At 36.6% G+C, this 18196-nt stretch overlaps 1 protein-coding gene across 1 annotated transcript in view; it reads left to right on the top strand.

Annotated features, from left to right (window-relative positions):
- The window catches only part of ARHGAP10 (Rho GTPase activating protein 10), a 103627-nt gene that overhangs the window by 17438 nt on the left and 67993 nt on the right, over positions 1-18196 (top strand). The window contains exons 2-8 of the mRNA XM_015816448.2: positions 8734-8829; positions 9317-9378; positions 12335-12406; positions 13136-13237; positions 14218-14328; positions 15073-15177; positions 16885-17014. Of these exons, the coding sequence (XP_015671934.1) occupies positions 8734-8829; positions 9317-9378; positions 12335-12406; positions 13136-13237; positions 14218-14328; positions 15073-15177; positions 16885-17014 (678 nt within the window). The remainder of the gene's footprint in view (positions 1-8733; positions 8830-9316; positions 9379-12334; positions 12407-13135; positions 13238-14217; positions 14329-15072; positions 15178-16884; positions 17015-18196) is intronic.

Genomic DNA, 18196 nt, shown 5'->3' with positions numbered 1-18196 from the left:
ACACGTTACGCAGACAGGTTGTAGCTCTCTCCACCTTGTTTACCTGTGACACCGCTGCATCTCTAGGTCAACACCCATTGATACGTTCATTCCTCAAGGGTGCCACAAACACTAAGCCCCCAGTGGTGCACAGGTATCCCTCTTGAGAACTGCCGCGGGTCCTACAGGCCCTCACCAGATCGCCATTTGAACCTCTCTGGACATGTGATTTGCAGTCATTATCCCTCAAGGTTGCCTTCCTGGTGGCAATCACTTCAGCAAGGAGGATATCTGAGTTGGTGGCACTTTCCATCAGGGAGGACCTATGCATTTTTCACCGGGACCGGGTGGTCCTTCGTTTAGACCCTACTTTTGTTCCTAAGGTTAACTCTCTATTCCACAGGGCTCAGGAAATTGTGCTCCCAGATTTCTGTCCTAATCCGTCTCATGATTTGGGACAACAATGGCACCATCTAGACATCCATAGGGCACTCCGTTGTTACATCAAACGGACGGCTGCCTTCCACAATTCTGAGGCCTTCTTCATTTCCTTCTACCCTTCTTCCAAGGGTGGAGGGTGTCTGCTTCCACGATTGGCAGGTGGATCAGGGCTTGTATTGCGGGGGCGTACCAGTCCGATTCCTTGCCGGTTCCACATCGCGTCACGGCCCACTTAACACGCAGTGCAGCTACCTCTGCGGCATGGGCTACTCAGATGTCCATTGAGGACGTTTGTAGGGCAGCTATGTGGTCTTCACCCTCGCCCTTCATCTGACACTACAAACTGGACAGGTTCGCCTCTGCGGAGGCGTCCTTTGGCAGGAGAGTTCTCCAACAGGTTGTACCTCGAGGCGTCACACCGGACCTGGGTGCTTCCCTCCCACAGGGACAGTAGGCTTTGGTATGTCCCATTGGTGGATTCTCCATCTCCTGTGCTGGAGAAGGGATGTTGTCTTACCTGAACGCCTTTTCTCAGCATGGAGATGGAGAATCCACTCCCTCCCTACCAGGTCCTTTAGGGATAGGGTTAGATTCTGTGAGCCAACACGTCATACTGTCAGTCAATGGCTTCACCCACGTCGAGACTGGGACACCCTAGTCCAGGACAGGCGTAGCAGGTTTGGCTGACTTGATCTGATTGGGCAGGAAGACAGAGTAAACCCATTGATGGATTCTCCATCTCCATGCTGAGAAAAGGCATTCAGGTAAGACAACGTCCCTTTCCTTCTGTTCTCTTCATCTGAACCACAGAGCACTTAGCTTTTTTTCCTCTCAGAATACTTAATAGAAAATTACGACTCCACAGATAAAATAAAGACGATATAACAGGGCTGAGTACTTGCTAAAATGTGACTTGAGAAAACATGTTTACAGCAATCTGTTGCTGGCAGCAAATTTTTAATGTGTGTTTAAAGTTAATTATGGCTTTCATATAGTCTATTCATTTAGAAGGAAAATAATGTGAGATCTATGTGTTTTGTTATATTTTCTGAAATAATAATTACATTCCTTTGTAGACAAATATATGAAAAGTAACCAAAAATGTATGAAGTAGTCAATACATATTTAATCAAATGACAGGAGAAATAATTAAACTTTAAAAAATATTTGATATTGAGGGACTGGTTACATCTACCCATCCTATCAGGTGTGGCTGGAGAGGCATGCTACATCTAATATGGAATGTTTATCTGATGGAATCCAAGAGAGCCTTCTCTGCTACCCGCTCTTTGCACCTCATTTCTTAGGAATTTAGATTGGCATCTAAAAAAGGCCTGAAGATTTGGTTTTGCCATCTTGCCTAGGACTCTGGTAATGATAGTAGGGAGCCTGCTGAATGGTTTTATTGATAATTAGATTTCACTTGCACAGATCAGGGTTTTAATAGTTTTAATGTGTTTTCATAGTTTTTGTATCATTTTGGTTATCTTGTGTATTTTGTGTGTGTTTTAACTTTGTGAGTCACATATATGAGATGAGTGGTTATATAAACTGGAACAAATAAATCGGTATGTGCATAAACTTAAAATTACAAAAGACCCGTATGAGAAGTAATAGCATATACCACAGACCAGAACATTGAATACTTTCCTTTGACATTTATACAAAGTTGGTTTTTTATGCAAAATGTACACTTTTCTGACTTTATCTCTGACCTTTACCGACTGGGAAAATGTGTTCCTTTTACGTGTGTTCTTTTACTTTATATTTATCCCTATCTTACACCCTGCCTTCCAGCCCTTAGACTTCATTATGTGCTGCTGGAATTAGAGGTAGCCTGGCAATTGTTCCCTTTTCTGAGTTGTTTCTCTGACTCGTCAGGCCTTATCAGTTTATAAGAAGGTGAAAACAATTAGTTGCTGCTAAATAGCTGTAGCTGAGCTGCATCTGTGAAAGACTTCTTGTGGGTATAAGGTCCTGCTACTACTTTCTCAGCTGTAGTAGCTTCTGAGGCTTTTGACTCACTCCACCTTCTATTTTCATCTCACATCTTTCATGCATGATTGCATTTTGGTTCTCCAATGCGCTCTCATTTCTCTCTTTCACCAATATCCACTCTCTGCATCGTCAGTGTTTCTCTTGTTTTCCTGAAGTACAACTGATGCCCTTTGCTCTGGTAAAGTCCCAGGAGCACAATCCGTAAGGAAGGAAAACTCAGGTCAGCAGTTTTGAGTCGAAAGACAGTCTCGTATGTTTATTTTCTGTTTCTTACTGTTGGAGACTTCTCTTGTATTTACTGTGTTATTGGCACCTATAACTATTCTCTCTTACGTATAAATATAATTATGGACTATATTTCTCATTTGGTTTGTCTTTGCCAATTGTTTCAGCAAAACATTTAATAGCAACTTCTAGAATTAGGTGAATGAGCTCATTGTAGTTTTTAGTTGTTTGAATACGACTCAATGTCAAAGATGTGGAATTTATGTTGTATTAACTAATATTGGTGCACATTTGAACCATAAGCTGGTTTAGTTATACAAAAACAAACTTCATAGTATTAGTGTACCGTGTTTGTCTGCCTTTGAAGATGTTCAGAAGCTGCAGTTAATATAAAATATGGCTGGTCCTATAATGACTAGGATAATTTAATTAGCATAGATTACATCAATATTGAGGCTACATTCCTCAAACATGTATCTCACTAAACTTCAGTTATTGCTTTTGACCTAAAATGCCATTAATATTTTTGACCCAAATTGTCTGCAAAAGTGCTTGTATATGCTTGCATAATGTTAATTAAGAATGACTTATTAAAAATGTGTCTGCAGGCTAGGAAGAGCTAGATAGGTACCAGAGGATGGTCTTCAAGATGTACCCCATTAAGAACTTCATATGCAAAGAGGTTTTCTTAATGATAATTATGCTGACCTATTATTATTACTTAATAACAGAAAACATTTTTATAAATAAAACATTTTTATTAATAGCTATCTTTTTTATTTCTGTACTACCTCTCCAAGATGGCTCAACGTGGTTAATGTAAATTTAAACCATAAACTCATCAAAATACGACACCTTGGTTGATCATCATAAAGATCACATTTACACTATTTAATATAACTATATATTATTAAAAGCCAGTTTGGAAAAAAAAAGGTCTTTAAGTAGTCTTGAAAGCCTTGATCAGAGGATATTATTTTCTAAAACCATGAGCCTTGGATTACATTTGTCTTGTAATAGGTTTTAAATTATAAGCTTTTTAAAAAAAATTCTGGTAATTATATGGCAGACTATAGAACTAAGTGATGAATCATTAGATATTACTGACTTACCTGTCCATTTTGTACCTGGCACTCCCAGGTGAACTGTTGATGGTAAAAAACAAATAAATAAAAACATGTTAATGTAAATAAAACATTTGCAGCAATGATTAAAATGTGGACACACTAAGCAAAAAGCTTGCTAGAGAACTCTATAATGCTGGAAAAAGTGGAGGGAAAAAGGAGGATCAGTAGCAAGGTGAATGAACTCAATTACATTGTTGATGTGTATAATGTGAGAAGACATGAAGGACCAGGTAGGGACTTATCATCATGGAGAATATCTATGCAGTCTTTATGTACTGACTTGATAGTACGTAATCAACCATAGTACGTAATCAACCATCAACAATATAAAAAGATAATGCAGAAACATAATAAATATATATGTGTAATATGTGATACGTAAGTAAAATTCAAAAACTATACATGCAGCAGAAATACTAAAAAAAATTGGTGTATCTTCATCTATGTAGGCCCTATGAAACTGTTAACTTTTTGTTATNACTCATGTGTATTTTAAAAATATTCTTTTAGCTGAGGCAGTAATACAGAAATATATAATATTAAATACTGTTTGTCTCTCTCTCACTGGCATTTCTACCCCTAATCCTCTGCTAAAACTTCTATTGACCATAGAAGGTAAATGCCTCATAAGGTAATAGCATATTGGGATGTGTTTCAAATGAAGAAAAAGCATAAAGAATAGGGTTTGACATTCCCTACCTAAATATTGTTGCTGTGATGCCATATAGATCTTTGTAAATTGATTTATGCAAATAAAGCCATTATATGGTATTATACTAAAACTAGTATATAAATATAATAAATAAATTGGGAACTTAACTTCTTCTGGTTTCATTGGTAGATCCAGCTTTCTTATGAGCCTCAAAATATCTTCTAGGAGAAAATGATTTGATTTAGCGCCTATAGAATGTAAACATGCCCATCATTAGAAGTGGCTTCTTCTGGTTTCATTGGTAGTGCCAAATATTTTACATGTGGTATAGTCTCGTTATTGCTCTCTACATGTTTTGGGGACAGTTTCTTTTAAAGCATACTAGCTAGGATATGTAATTATTCCAGTTTTTAGTTTTCTGCCTGTGGCAGTAGTCTGGCCAGCTTTATGTGATTTCAGAAGCTAAACTGGTTTGAGCTAGTTCGTACTGGAATAAACAACTCTAGGAAAGACTCAAAATATGGAAATCATAATAACAAAGTACTTCTATATATTATGCCAAGAAAACTGTATGAATGTCACCAAATAGTTACCTGCAATAGAACTCAAGATAATTTTAATCTACAACAGAAGAGGCAGCTAACTTTATTGATCTTGAAAAGCTAAGAAAGATTTGATCTGGCTAGTACATAAAGGAAAAGTACCAAGAAAAGTAGATTGAAAAGATTTTTTTTTGAAAAGTGAAAGGGCCAGTTTAGTCACTACTGTATTGTTTCAAAAAAGATATTACCATTAATGCTAGGCGGCCTACCCTTGCATTAGATCAAAGCAAGAGATTTTTGAAAGTACTTTTTTTTCCTAAAGAAAAGGTTTCCTGTCTTATTGAACAATTAGAATGATTGGGAATCTGGAAAAAAGACACTTAGGAGGAATGGTTGAAGGCAATATTTAGCCTGGAGAAGAAAAGATTGCATGTACCATATTGAAAATGGTACAAAATTGCTCCAATTTTTCTAGAAGTTGGTACAAAAATTAGGTGAAATTATATAGTAGATTATGGTTAATTATAATGGAAAAGATTTCATCATGATGTGAGGGCTCTCCTTCACTGGAGTTCTTGAACTGATCTAAATCAGGTCCCTAACCCCCGGTCCATGGACCTGTACCAGGCCACAGCATGCCATCAACCAGTCCGCACAAACAAGCAAAGCCCCATCCGTGGGATGCAGGCAGCACACAAAACCACGCCCCCTCTGGTCCGCAGAAAAACCTCTCTCCATGGAATCGGTCCCTGGTGCCGAAAAGGTTGGGGACCTCTGATCTAAATAACTAGTTGCTGTGAAACTTGTTGCAATTCAGAAATTATTTTTTCTTTAATAAATATTTAGCATTTTTGCCTATAAATCTTATTCCATCTCGTTATTTACATACACCACAATAGTAGTTAAAATTCTACAATAAGAGGAAGAAATATTAATATTAAAAATGTGCAATATTTTACACTATTTCCTTTATGGAATTTAAATTTCATGAGTTCCAATTATAATAAACATCAATTGTTTTAAGTAGGCAAAAAATCTGTATGGGTGTGATTGCCATGGCAGCATGGAATTTAAGCCTGTGTATAATAATGTGGCAGAATCTTAGGAATCTTGCCGTTTATGAAAAAAAACCTGCTTATTGAGATACAGTGTTTCAACAAGTTCAACTCTAATTTAAACATTCTATTAAATTACATAAAATACTTGGCACAGCTTGTATATGTTAATATATCTTCCTACATATAATCTTTTTGACAGTTATATAATTGTTAAAACAACAATATTTAAAAGGCAAGATAATTTCAGTTGTCCTGTTAATTCAGAACACAGCATTAGAATGCTTGTGTGTGTGTGTGTGCGTGCGCGCGTGCGTGTATGCATGTGTAAACAAAAGAATTAAATGACATTCCTTGCATAAAAATCAATTTGTTTTTATTAACTGTTTTTGTTATAAATATCTGATAGTGGTTGTGTAGAGCCTGCTAAATGGTTATATTGTTAGTAAATTAGATTGTATCCTCACAGATTATATTTTTATGTTTTTAGTAGTTTTTATTGCTTTAGTATGTTTTAATGGTTTTTGTTCTATAATCGTGGTTTTACTTTTATATTGCATTTTGTATTTTAACTTTGTTAGCTGAGTGTCACATCTGTGAGGTGGACAGCTAGATAAATTTAAAAACAAACTAACCAATGTATACTGCTAAAGCATATTGATTTTCAATAAATTGAATGTGGATAAAAATAGCAAATAAAACAACAACAAAAAAAAAACAATAATAGCACATAAACATTGATTATTGCTCCAATTTAGGTAGCAGCAGTAATTACACCTTAAAGCCCTAGTTCAGGGGTCCCCAACCCCCAGTCTGTGGACCAGTACCAGGCCGCGGCATGCCAGCAACCAGTCCGCACAAGCAAGCAAAGCCCCATCCGCAAGATGCAGGCAGCACACAAAACCATGCACCCTTCGGTCTGTGGAAAAACCTCTCTCCACGGAACCAGTCTCTGATGCCTAAAAGGTTGGGGACCTCTGCCCTAGTTCCATGACCTTTTCAAGGCTGTTCCAAAGGAGGGGGCTATCAATGAAAACCTCTAGTGCTGAATTGCTCTCTCACCCGACATTTGTGAGGAACCTTTAACTTCCCGGCTTACAATGATGGTGGAACAGAGATTGGTTTTGTATGGAAGAGGCAATCCTCAAGTGTTCTTGGGGCTTTTCTGATTTGCACCAAAAGCTTTACTATAAACCAATGCAGCACTCAAAAAACCCCTAGTGTTATATGGCTGTTGCAGCTTTCACCTGGCAGCTGCAACTGGCTGCATTTTTTTTTATAAAGTATCATAAGACTCAGTGCCTAATCTACTGAGACTGTGTACTACAAATATAATTAGGTACTATCGACAGAAGAGAATATTTATTGCTCAGGGTTGAACTGTGGGGCTTTGGTGTTCTTTGAGCTTGGTTGTTTTCTTGCATATGTTTAATTACCAAACTAGATAACATTATCAATGCTAGAAGGGAGTGGAGATTGTTCTCATTCTATATACTAGTAGTTTGGCCTATCAATATTAGTGGGAGTGGTTGTGGTGGTCCCTTGTTTGGGATCAAGGAACCACCAAGATCACTCCTACCAACATTGACAGAGCAAGCCACTACATAGAGCAGTGGTTCCCAACCTTTTCTATACCCCGCACCCCTAGAATGCTTCTGATATATTCTCGCACCCCTTACAAAAGTTCAAAATAACGGCAACAAATTATGCATATACACTATAATTTTGAAAACCCAAGTTTTTGCACTTCCTGGAATACCATCTCGCACCCCTGGTTGGGAACCCCTGACATAGAGAGAAATATTCATTCTCTAGCCCCACCATTTTAAAGAAATATTCATTCTCAAATGGCATTTAACACAGCTGTGGTTTGTACATACACTATGGGATATACTTACTTAAGGATACTTCATATAGTTTCACTTGATGTGTGCCTTCTGAGCAGCTGACCTCTGATGAATTGTGAATATTAAATACATGTGATTCTGAGCCAGAGAACAATTTATGGGGGAAGTAATGCACAAGTTCTTAATATAGCCAAACTGAATTCATAGTATCACCAGATAGTTACAAATGATGCTTTTAGTCAATAGAAGGGATTTTTAAATGTATTTTATTAATGCATTTTTTCCCATTCAGTCATGTTCAATTCTCAGAGATTGCCTTGACAAGTCCTTGCAGTTTTCTTGGCAAGGTTTTTCAGAAGTGCATTGCCTGCTTCCTAAGTCTAAGAGAAAGTGACTAGCCCAAGGTCATCCGGCTGGCTTTGTGCCTAAGGTGGGACTAGAATTCATGGTCTTCTGGTTTCTTGCCTGATGCCTTGACCTCTACACCACATTTGCTCTCTAATTCATATACAATCACATAAACTTTATCACAACTAAAATTTCTGTTCCAGTTATGATGGAACTTATATGGATTATTGAATACACATGTTAAGTATAAATTAAGGTCTATATTATGTCCAGAGAGCTGCAAAAGTTAGTGAATAGTAAAATAACAATGCTAAAAGTTTTTCTCTCACTTACTTTCTCTCTCTCACACTTATATGCAAGATTATAATACCATAAATTTATTTATTTAGTACCATAGGAAGTCCTTTAAATAATGAAGAGTTAAAATTTATATTTTTTGTTGTACCTTAATTATATATTAAGGTTCTTTTATTGAATTGAAAAGCGCTATCACTCATTTTCTTTCTTTTTTCCGTTTAGATCTTTCATCTGCCCAAAGAAAATTTGCTCGTTCACTGAGGGATTTCAGGTTTGAATGTATTGGTGAGGCTGAAACAGATGATGAAAGATGCATAGGTATGTCAGTATAAGAAAATTAATACAAGTCACCCTTGTTTAACAACCAATCGCTTAGCAGCCTTTTGAAATGGATCCCCCCAAAGCTATTTATGACCTGGTTCCAGAGTTCCAATGGACACACACACAGAGCACACGCGCACACACAGAGTGGTCACATGACCATGATTTACAATGTTTTTTGGTTAATTTCTGGTCTTCTTAGCTGATTTCCAGCAAAAAAACATCCATAGAAACATATGGATTTGTTTAACAACCTTGGCATTTGCTTAACAAGCACTGCAAAAGAAATAATAAAATCAGGTCTAGACACTTGGTGCCTTGACTTATGAATGTCATGACTTATAACAGAAAATCCAGGCTTCATTATGGTTGTAACTTGAGGAGTGTCTATATAAATCTAAAATTTTATTTTTTTATATTTTATTTGCTACATAGTGTCTGATATTTATTTATATATATATGTTTATATTTATTCATGTTACAGATGCATCCCTTCATGAATTCTCTAACTTTCTGAAAAATTTAGAAGAACAAAGAGAAATAATGGTGAGTTCTTTTTTAAAATGTCACATGCAAAAGTGTGGTTGCATTCTAATTTTGTTTCTATTTAATAAAATATAGCAGTATGTAATCTGTCAGCTCTGTCATCTGCATATTTCTCATTAGTTTTCAAACTCCAAAAGTTTCTTATATATCCATTTGAACCTCTTGAAGAAAATCTTTTAATTTAACCTAATTCCTCTAAAAGTTTCAACATATAACAGTACTCAGCCAAGGTTGCCTGCATTTAGAAACCAAGAAGGATTTAACTCCAGGGAATATCAGGGTCTCTGCATTTTTTGAACCCAGATCATGTAGATTTCTTTAGGGCTCAGTAAGTATCATTGGTAGTAGGTTTTACACATTTAGCCAGAGATTCCCCAGTCAATATCATCTCCATGTCTGAGATTACTGTTCCTATCATTCTACAGTATAGCCAGTCCTTTCTCTTGTGTTGGTTTCTATAGCCCCCTATCCAAGCAATGAAAATGTTTGAAGAAATTTTGAAGCAGATAATCCTTGCAAATTGGTGTCTTCCTAATCCAGTGATGGCGAACCTTTTAGAGACCGAGTGCCCAAACTGCAACCCAAAACCCACTTATGCATCGTTGGGTGCCGGGTGGGTGTGGCTCATTGGGTGGGTGTGGCTCATTGGGTGGGTGTGGCTCATTGGGTGGGTGTGGCTCATTGGGTGGGTGTGGCCCATTGGGTGGGTGTGGCTCATTGGGTGGGTGTGACCATGGTGGTAACAGCAGACTGGTGGGTGGGACTAAAAAGTTCAATCAATCAATTCCAACTTTGCAAGATCTTTTTTTCCCCCGCGAGGTTGAAATTGATAGATTGATTGAACCTCTTTTTTTTTGCACATGGCCTAAAGCAAAAACATTTTATAAAACCCAGCTGAAGGCCTAGGACTGGGGCGACAGCGCACGTGCCCACAGAGAGGGCTCTGAGTGCCGCCTCTGGCACCCGTGCCATAGGTTCGCCACCACTGTCCTAATCTAATCTAACTTGGAATGTTGGACTCATCTACTAACCTTTTTCCTTTGAGAATATACAGAAAGTGCACATCAGAAGTTCATTATGCATTTTCTCATTACTGACAATATTTTTAGCAGTTCACTGCATCATTTAAAATAAGTTTTAGTAAGATGACAGGTGATTCAGTGGGAGTTTCTTTCAGTCCAAAGCTGCTGTTTCATTTCAGGAATTCTTGATGTGTGATTCCTGAGAAAGACGTCTCTCTTATGCAAACATATACACCCAAATGCTTGGAAAATATTTTTATACACAACTTGGAACTAAGGAAGAAATTTTGTTTTGAGCTGAACTCTTCCAACGCAAATAAGTACTTTTGTAAGATCACGAATTGCTTGATAAATTATATGGAGGAATCCTTTCTCTCCAGTTTTCATTTTGTAATATTCCAAGCAACTGGGAAGGTGTAATTGCTGCTATACGGATTTAGATAAAAGTAATCCACATGCAAAAGTTTGCTTCTTACTCTCAGCATTTGGCATTTCTCAGAAAAACTAAGCAGGATCAGGCTGATGACTAACAGGGAATTTGGGGGAAAATATTCCCAGAAGAAAGTAGTGGCAGATTACTTATATGTGTTGTAACCTTCCCCTCCCACCAAATCTTGGCTATTTTTGTTTGGTCACTGAGATGAGCTAAACTTGAGAGACACTTTTCTTTTTAGACTTGCATAGAATTGTGACAATAATCTTCCTAAAAACATTTAGAAAGAAATCTACAGTATAACCAGTTGTAAAAAAAAACTGGGGCAAGGTTCATCTTCAAAGCAGAAACTCTAAATCTATTTCCAAGTGCTACAGAATCCTTTAGACAATAATAAAATCTACCTCAACGATGTGAATGTTTACTTTCATTCATTAAATCTGTTACATAGCTCTCTAAGTGTGAGCAAGGCTTTTTATATTTAACTATAGAGAGGAAAAATTTTGCCTAATCTTTACCATCATCATCATCATCACCCCCCAAACTTAACAATTGTCAATAAGACAGGCAATAAAGTCTGGATAGTGGATGTTGCAGTGGAATAGCAGAATAGAACAGAAGATACAAAATTCAAAGACCTATCAATAGCAGAAGAGTGACTGTGTTAAAAGAAAGCAAAGATAGTACCAATAATGCTAGATGCCTTGGCTGCAATCTCAAAACATCTGGAACACCACTTGAACAGTTTCAGTATTGGTAAAATCACCATCACTCAACTGCAAAAGGCATCTATATATGGAACAGTTTACATCCTATGGCAATACTTTTAACACCATCTGCCTATCCCAGGTTCTTGGGAAGGACTCAATAGGTGAATAAAAATGCCAGTTCAGTCTAAACATCTGGCTGATTGTGTAACCAACCATAATTTATTAAACTTGTATGCCATCTAACTTAATACCTTTGGTGCCTCACAACGATCAAGCAATGAATTACAATAAATTAATAATACATAAAAGATAGAGATACAAGATGGCAACTGCATGAAACAAAGACTTGGATGAAAAGCCAGGTCTTGTGGCTCTTCTAAAGAGTGGAGACCATCTGGATCTTGCGGGAAATGTCATTCCAGAGGTGTGGCTACAAAGAAGTTGTGCTTCATTATAATTAAGTAAGCAAAATATATTCTGATGTACTTGGATATATACTCTAAAAACATTATTGTCTAAAAAAAGTTATTAGAACATAGGAATGTATATCCTAGCCGAAGCTATTTGAAATCCGTCATATTTCCAGGAGAGAAAAATTTACAATTAATAGAATAATTTACATACATGTATACTGTTTTTCTTGTGACAATGATAGTTTATTAATAGAAATTAATGTGGATTTTTTTTTAAAAAAAAAACATGCTATTTTCATTTGGAAAACACTGTCAGTATAATGTTTTCTTCCTACTGTGGAATAATCATACTTGTATTTATTTTCTTCTTCTTGAAAGGCCCTAAGTGTAACTGAAACTCTCATCAAGCCTCTGGAAAAATTCAGAAAAGAACAACTTGGAGCAGTAAAGGTTTGTCAATAACTTTTGTATTTATAGCTTATTTTCCATTTTATCTGTTTTGTTTTGCAAACAAAATGGTAAAAATGTAACTTAAGTAGGACTAGATGATCGTTTCTTCAGTACTTTACGTGTGCATTAAGATCCGTTAACATTTAACAAAAGATTTTGTATACTTGTATATAGCAACAGCAGTAACACTTAGACTTATATACTGCTCCACAGTGCTTTACAACATTCTCTGAGCAGTTTTACAGAGTAAGCATATTGGCTCCAACAATCTGGGTCCTCATTTTTCTGATCTCGAAAGAATGCAAGGCAGAGTCAACCTTGAGCGATCAGGATCAAACTCCTGGCTGTGGGTAGAATTAGCCTGCATTCTAACCACTCCACGACCATAGCTCTGCATTTTTGCTTTTCCATTCAGAAATGTTTACAAACTTGCCAAGACTCTTCCATCTATTAACCAAGGCCTATGAGGTGATTTCAAAAAATGTATAGCCTCTGTGTGTGCTGTTGTGTTTTCTATTTTATTGAACAAAAACAATGTATACCAAAATTGGATATAGTAGCTTTGTTACAAATTGTAAATTAAAATTCTTCATTTTTACAAAAACATGTATCTATAATAATACATTTGTGATGTTAGAAAGGACAAAAACCAAACAATTTACAAAGTTTATGTATTTCATGTATAAATGATATAATATTTCTTTCATCTTTCCATTTAAAATGTTTTAGGAAGAAAAAAAGAGGTTTGATAAAGAAACAGAAAAGAACTACAGTTCATTGGAGAAACATTTAAATATGTCAGCTAAAAAGAAAGAATTACAAATATTGGAGGTATCATTTATACTACATTGTCAAACTTCTATCTGTTGTAAACATTTGCAATAATAATTCTTTTGTAGATAAGTTGCTAGTAGCTATTTTTCTATTCTGGGTTGGGAGCAGGGAACGAATAGCTGGAATCTGAGACTTTCTATCAATGATAAATATTATTTGTTTTATACATAATAAACACAATTAATTTGCAGTAAAGTGCCTAATATAGAAGATGACGAGGCAGAATCCATGCTGGGGTCAAATGCACTATCAGTTTGGAGTCATTACTTCCCAGAAGAGATCTAAGTCCAGCCTCCTCATGAATTCCATTAACTCTTATCTAGTGCCAATTTGGCTGGACTGTTAACTAGATCAGATTCTTGTGTATAGGTAGCATAAAATAAACTTTTAGTGCTTTGAACTCTACTTCTGTTACTGGTTTCTTGCACCTGACACCTACCAGTGCTTAGATTATATATGTATTTTACATAATCCAAATGCAAGTACATTAGATTGCTGTTTTTGCTTATGTGTCAGTCATTAAAATTTATTGTGTGAATGCAGGTTATACATTTTAATTTTAATAAAATGAAATCTGAGGGCTTACATCTCCTGATAATCCTTTTTTTTTTTGGTGGAAATTGTGCCTCTTTTAATAAACTGTTTCAATGCTTTACAGTTATTTGGTCTAATTCGTTGAGGAAAACAAAAATAGTTTAAGTCTAACTTTCCTGTCTGTTAATTTGTCAATTCCCCCTACCCCATTTACTCTAATACATTTATTAAAAGAAAGTTATTATATAAACACTTGGAATTAATTCTGAGACATGAGGAGAATTTTAACATGAAATCATTTGACCATAGAGCTTGGTGTGTATAATTACATTTAAATTAGTGCAGTTAATGATTCTGTGTTAGATTGAGATACTTGATACAATATATTTCTGTATAGAATCTCTGAATCTTAAAAAAAGCAAACCTATATTTTTTTTATGCAGGCAGATAACCAAATTGAGCAAAACAGAAAACATTTCTATGAACTGTTACTTGTCTATGTGTGTAAACTGCAAGAGATACAAGAAAGAAAGAAATTTGAGTTTGTGGAACCTGTAAGTAGAATATTAAAAACATATCTGAAAGAAAATAAATTTTACAATAGAAAACAAGTAAAAGTTGATTTAGAAACAAATATAACCATTTGCATTGTGCTGTATACCCGTATATACTCGAGTATAAGCCGACCCGAATATAAGCTGAGGCACCTAATTTTACCACAAAGAACTGGGAAAAAATATTGACTCGAGTATAAGCCTAGGGTGGGAAATGAGGCAGCTACTCCGCTCTCCTTGTCGTCTGCCTCTCGCACGGGCAATTGCAAATTTCTCCAGCAGCAAAGAGATGAATGGAAGGAGGCAGCGCTTCCCAAAGGCAGCCTGCTGTAAAGAGGCTTTCCCCGGAAATCGGCTGCAAGTCAAGCAAGCGGCTGAGCAAGAGACTTCCCTCCCTCCCTCCCCCAAAAAGAACTACGGTACTCTCTTTCCTCAGTTCTCGAGACGCTGACTCGAGTATAAGCCGAAGGGGGCATTTTTCAGCACAAAAAATGTGCTGAAAAACTCGGCTTATACTCGAGTATATACGGTATGTCCTTTTGCTATTTTACTGAATTTATACTTAATCACAGTATGCTGTGAATTATGAATTTACAGATAGTTATTCCACAGTGGAATTCTGTATTATGCCATAAAGTCCCACTAAACGTAGAACCTAATTTATTTAAAACAATGCTAAGAGGAAAGTAAAAAGAAATTATTCCTTTGCCATCTAAGCTAAAAAGAAATCTTACTGTGTTTTAGGTCCTGTCATTTTTTCAGGGCATGTTCACTTTCTACCATCAAGGCTATGAACTTGCCAAAGATTTTAACCATTACAAAATGGATCTGCAGATCAATATCCAGAATGTAAGTGAAGCCATCCTTTGATTGTAAGATATGTCCATCTGTAACTCTGACCCTGCCATTCCAGTTTTGTATTTCTGTAATGCATGATGATATTCTACAAAACTATGGAAATGTAATGCCATCTGCAGGCTAATATGCTACATGACTTGTTAAGCCTTTATGCAGTAACCAAATTAATATTTCTGCAGATTTTGTATATAACTTAATAATTGAAAATAAAAATGAATTTATTTTCTCTATTAATGTTTAACAGAGAAAAGTATGTTGCATTATTTTTAAATGTTGAAATATATATAAAATAATTTTGTTGAGAGTTCCATATATTGGACATTGTTATCAAATTAATTGGAAATTGTAATATAAACTGAAAAATTAATTGTCTGTATAGAAGATTGTGGTATTATAAGCAATTATCTATGATGCTTATGTTCATGTTTTAGTATGAAATCAAAACTACAGCGCTTAACAGTCATTGCAAACTCAAATATTAAGATAACTTTTATATATTATATTGTATTGTCTTCTATTGTCTTATTTCATAACATTGTATTATATGTTTAAGTTAAGTTAATGTAAATTATTAATTATTTGTATAATAATCCAAATTCAGAAAGAATTAGGGGTAACACTGTTACCAATTGGACAGGCTTTCGTATGTGGATTAGACACAATGATGTCTTCAAAATGCATATCATCCACTTTGAATGTCTATGGAGGTTCTCATCCATCCACGTCATAGTTGTCCCAAAAGTGCTTTACCAAAAGGGAGCTGGACTTTCTTGGTTTTTTTTCTTTGAAAGCATTTCACTTCTCATCCAAGAAGCTTCTTCAGTTCATGAACTTCAGTTCATTTCAGTTAGTTGGATGACTTTGGTCTAGTCATTGCTTGTCAGCCCTAGGAAAAAGGCAAAGGAAAACCAATTCCAAAAATGTTGTCAAAAAGAACCTTAAATGAACTTCATTAGGCATGAAGGCTTGCTGGGTGATCTTGGGCCAGTCACTTTCTCTCAGCTCAACTCATCTCACAAGGTTGTTAGTGTGGGGAAAATAGGAGGAGGAAGTAATATTAATGTTCCCCACATTGAGTTATTTATAAAAATAATAGAAGTGGTATATAAATGAAATTTTAAAAATGCAATCTCCAGGAATTAAGGCAAAAGATAACATACACAAAGCCAGATAGTTTCCTACCATCTCCAGTCAGTAAGTTTCAGCAACCAGAGGAACACCTTGGAAGAGTTGTAATCTTCCATGTTTCTGTTATCTGGGAAACAGTATTTAATATGTTCCCCCCAAACTGCGTCCCCCCCAAACTGCGTCCGAAGGATGAGGAAAAGAAGGAGGTGGGATGTGTAGGGTAGTTGAGAGGAGGAAGGAGGAGAGAGGTGTAGGTAGAAGAGAGGAGGAGGGAAGTAGGTAGGTAGGAAGGGTGAAAGAGAGGGTGGACGCAGGCGGGGGGGCTGCTGAGCATCTCTGAATAGATATATAATATGGCGGGGGGGGGTTTCTTTTGTTTATTAATGTATACCATATTTGTAATTTATCTGTTTATTTGAAAATTAATAAAAAATTGGAAAAAAAAAATATGTTTGTAACCATATACAATTGACAAAGAGATATTAAATACCAGAAGATTGTTAGTTTTGATATTTTTTTCTAGAATCGTTTGTGGTTTTCTGTTGTAAGTTTTAAAATCTTTTCTTGCAGACAAGAAGTCGTTTTGAGGGAACAAGATCAGAAGTGGAAGACCTCATGAACAAAATCAAGCAAAATCCCAAAAAACACAAAAGAGCAAATCAATTTGCAATGGAGGGTTATCTTTATGTGCAGGAAAAAAGTAAGCTATTTCTTTCATTTCATGGTAAGAATTTGTAAACATGTATTCAGGCTGTTTAGCAATGTTTTTTATCACAGGTAAGGCTTGTTTAATGACTATTCTGCTTAGTGAGTTAAAGTTAAGACATCTGAAAAATTAACTTTATGACTGATCTTTTTATTTACAATCATTGCAGCATTCCTGTGATTATGTGATTGAAATTTGGGTGCTTTGCAACCAGTGGGTGTTTACAACTGTCGCAGCACCCACAGTCATGTGCTTTCCATTTGCATACTTCACAATCACCTTCCGATAAGCACAATCAGTGGAGCTGGCAGTAAAATCACAAGTTGCAGTCTCAGTTTATGACCATGTGTGATTTGCTTAACAACTGCAGAAGAAGTGAGATCATAAGTCTTTCATGGTCATATGATGTTTTGCTTAACGCCCTCATAATTTATAATGGTGTTGCTAGTTCTAATTGTGGTAGTTAAATGAGAATTACCTGTATAGAGTTTTTTTCTCTTTTAATTTCAGTTCGCTACATTTGCTCTATTTTCAATGTTCTTATGCAGGTAATCTCCAAATTACGAGCGTTCACTTAACGCTTGTTCAAAGTTACATAACAAGCGCCCCCTAGTGTTTATGATCAAGTCCCAAAATCACAAATATTGTAGCACCATGGCAGTTCACCCTTATGAATGACTGCTGAGGCTCTGCAACATTCACGCTATTCCCCCCCCCCACTCCCCACAACTGCTTCCCCCTCCTTCCCTGCTGCAGCAGATATACTCATCTTGCAAAATATGCCTCCTCTCTGCCGCAGTTTCTTTCCCTTTGAGGGAGAGGCGCATTGGCTTGGAAATGCTTTTTGCGCCAACAGTGGAAGCTCCTGGGTGCCATAATTTTGCGTGAGTTTGAACATAAACTCTCTGCAAAAGACATCATGGCCCCCAGAAGCTTCCATTCTTGGGGGGATTGTATGCTTCATTTGCACTCCTCTGGGGCAAAGTGTGGAGTCAGAGTCAGTCGGACGCAGGAACCAATACTATCCGTTGCCTGGGTGTGCCGCTCGCTTGCGTGTGCTGGCCTTAGTTTGAGGGCAGAAATGAAGCCTTCAATTGAGTGGGACGGCATCGCGGAGCCAGGCCCCTTGCACCTGTATCCAAGCCAGTGGCAGTGGCAGCCACCTGAGTGGCCATG

This window comes from Protobothrops mucrosquamatus, unplaced genomic scaffold (genome assembly GCF_001527695.2).
Source record: "Protobothrops mucrosquamatus isolate PMUCROS unplaced genomic scaffold, P.Mucros_1.0 scaffold453, whole genome shotgun sequence".
NCBI classification, from domain to species: domain Eukaryota; kingdom Metazoa; phylum Chordata; class Lepidosauria; order Squamata; family Viperidae; genus Protobothrops; species Protobothrops mucrosquamatus.
The sequence above is the reverse complement of the archived record's forward strand: the minus strand, read 5'-3'. Positions and strand labels throughout refer to the sequence as shown.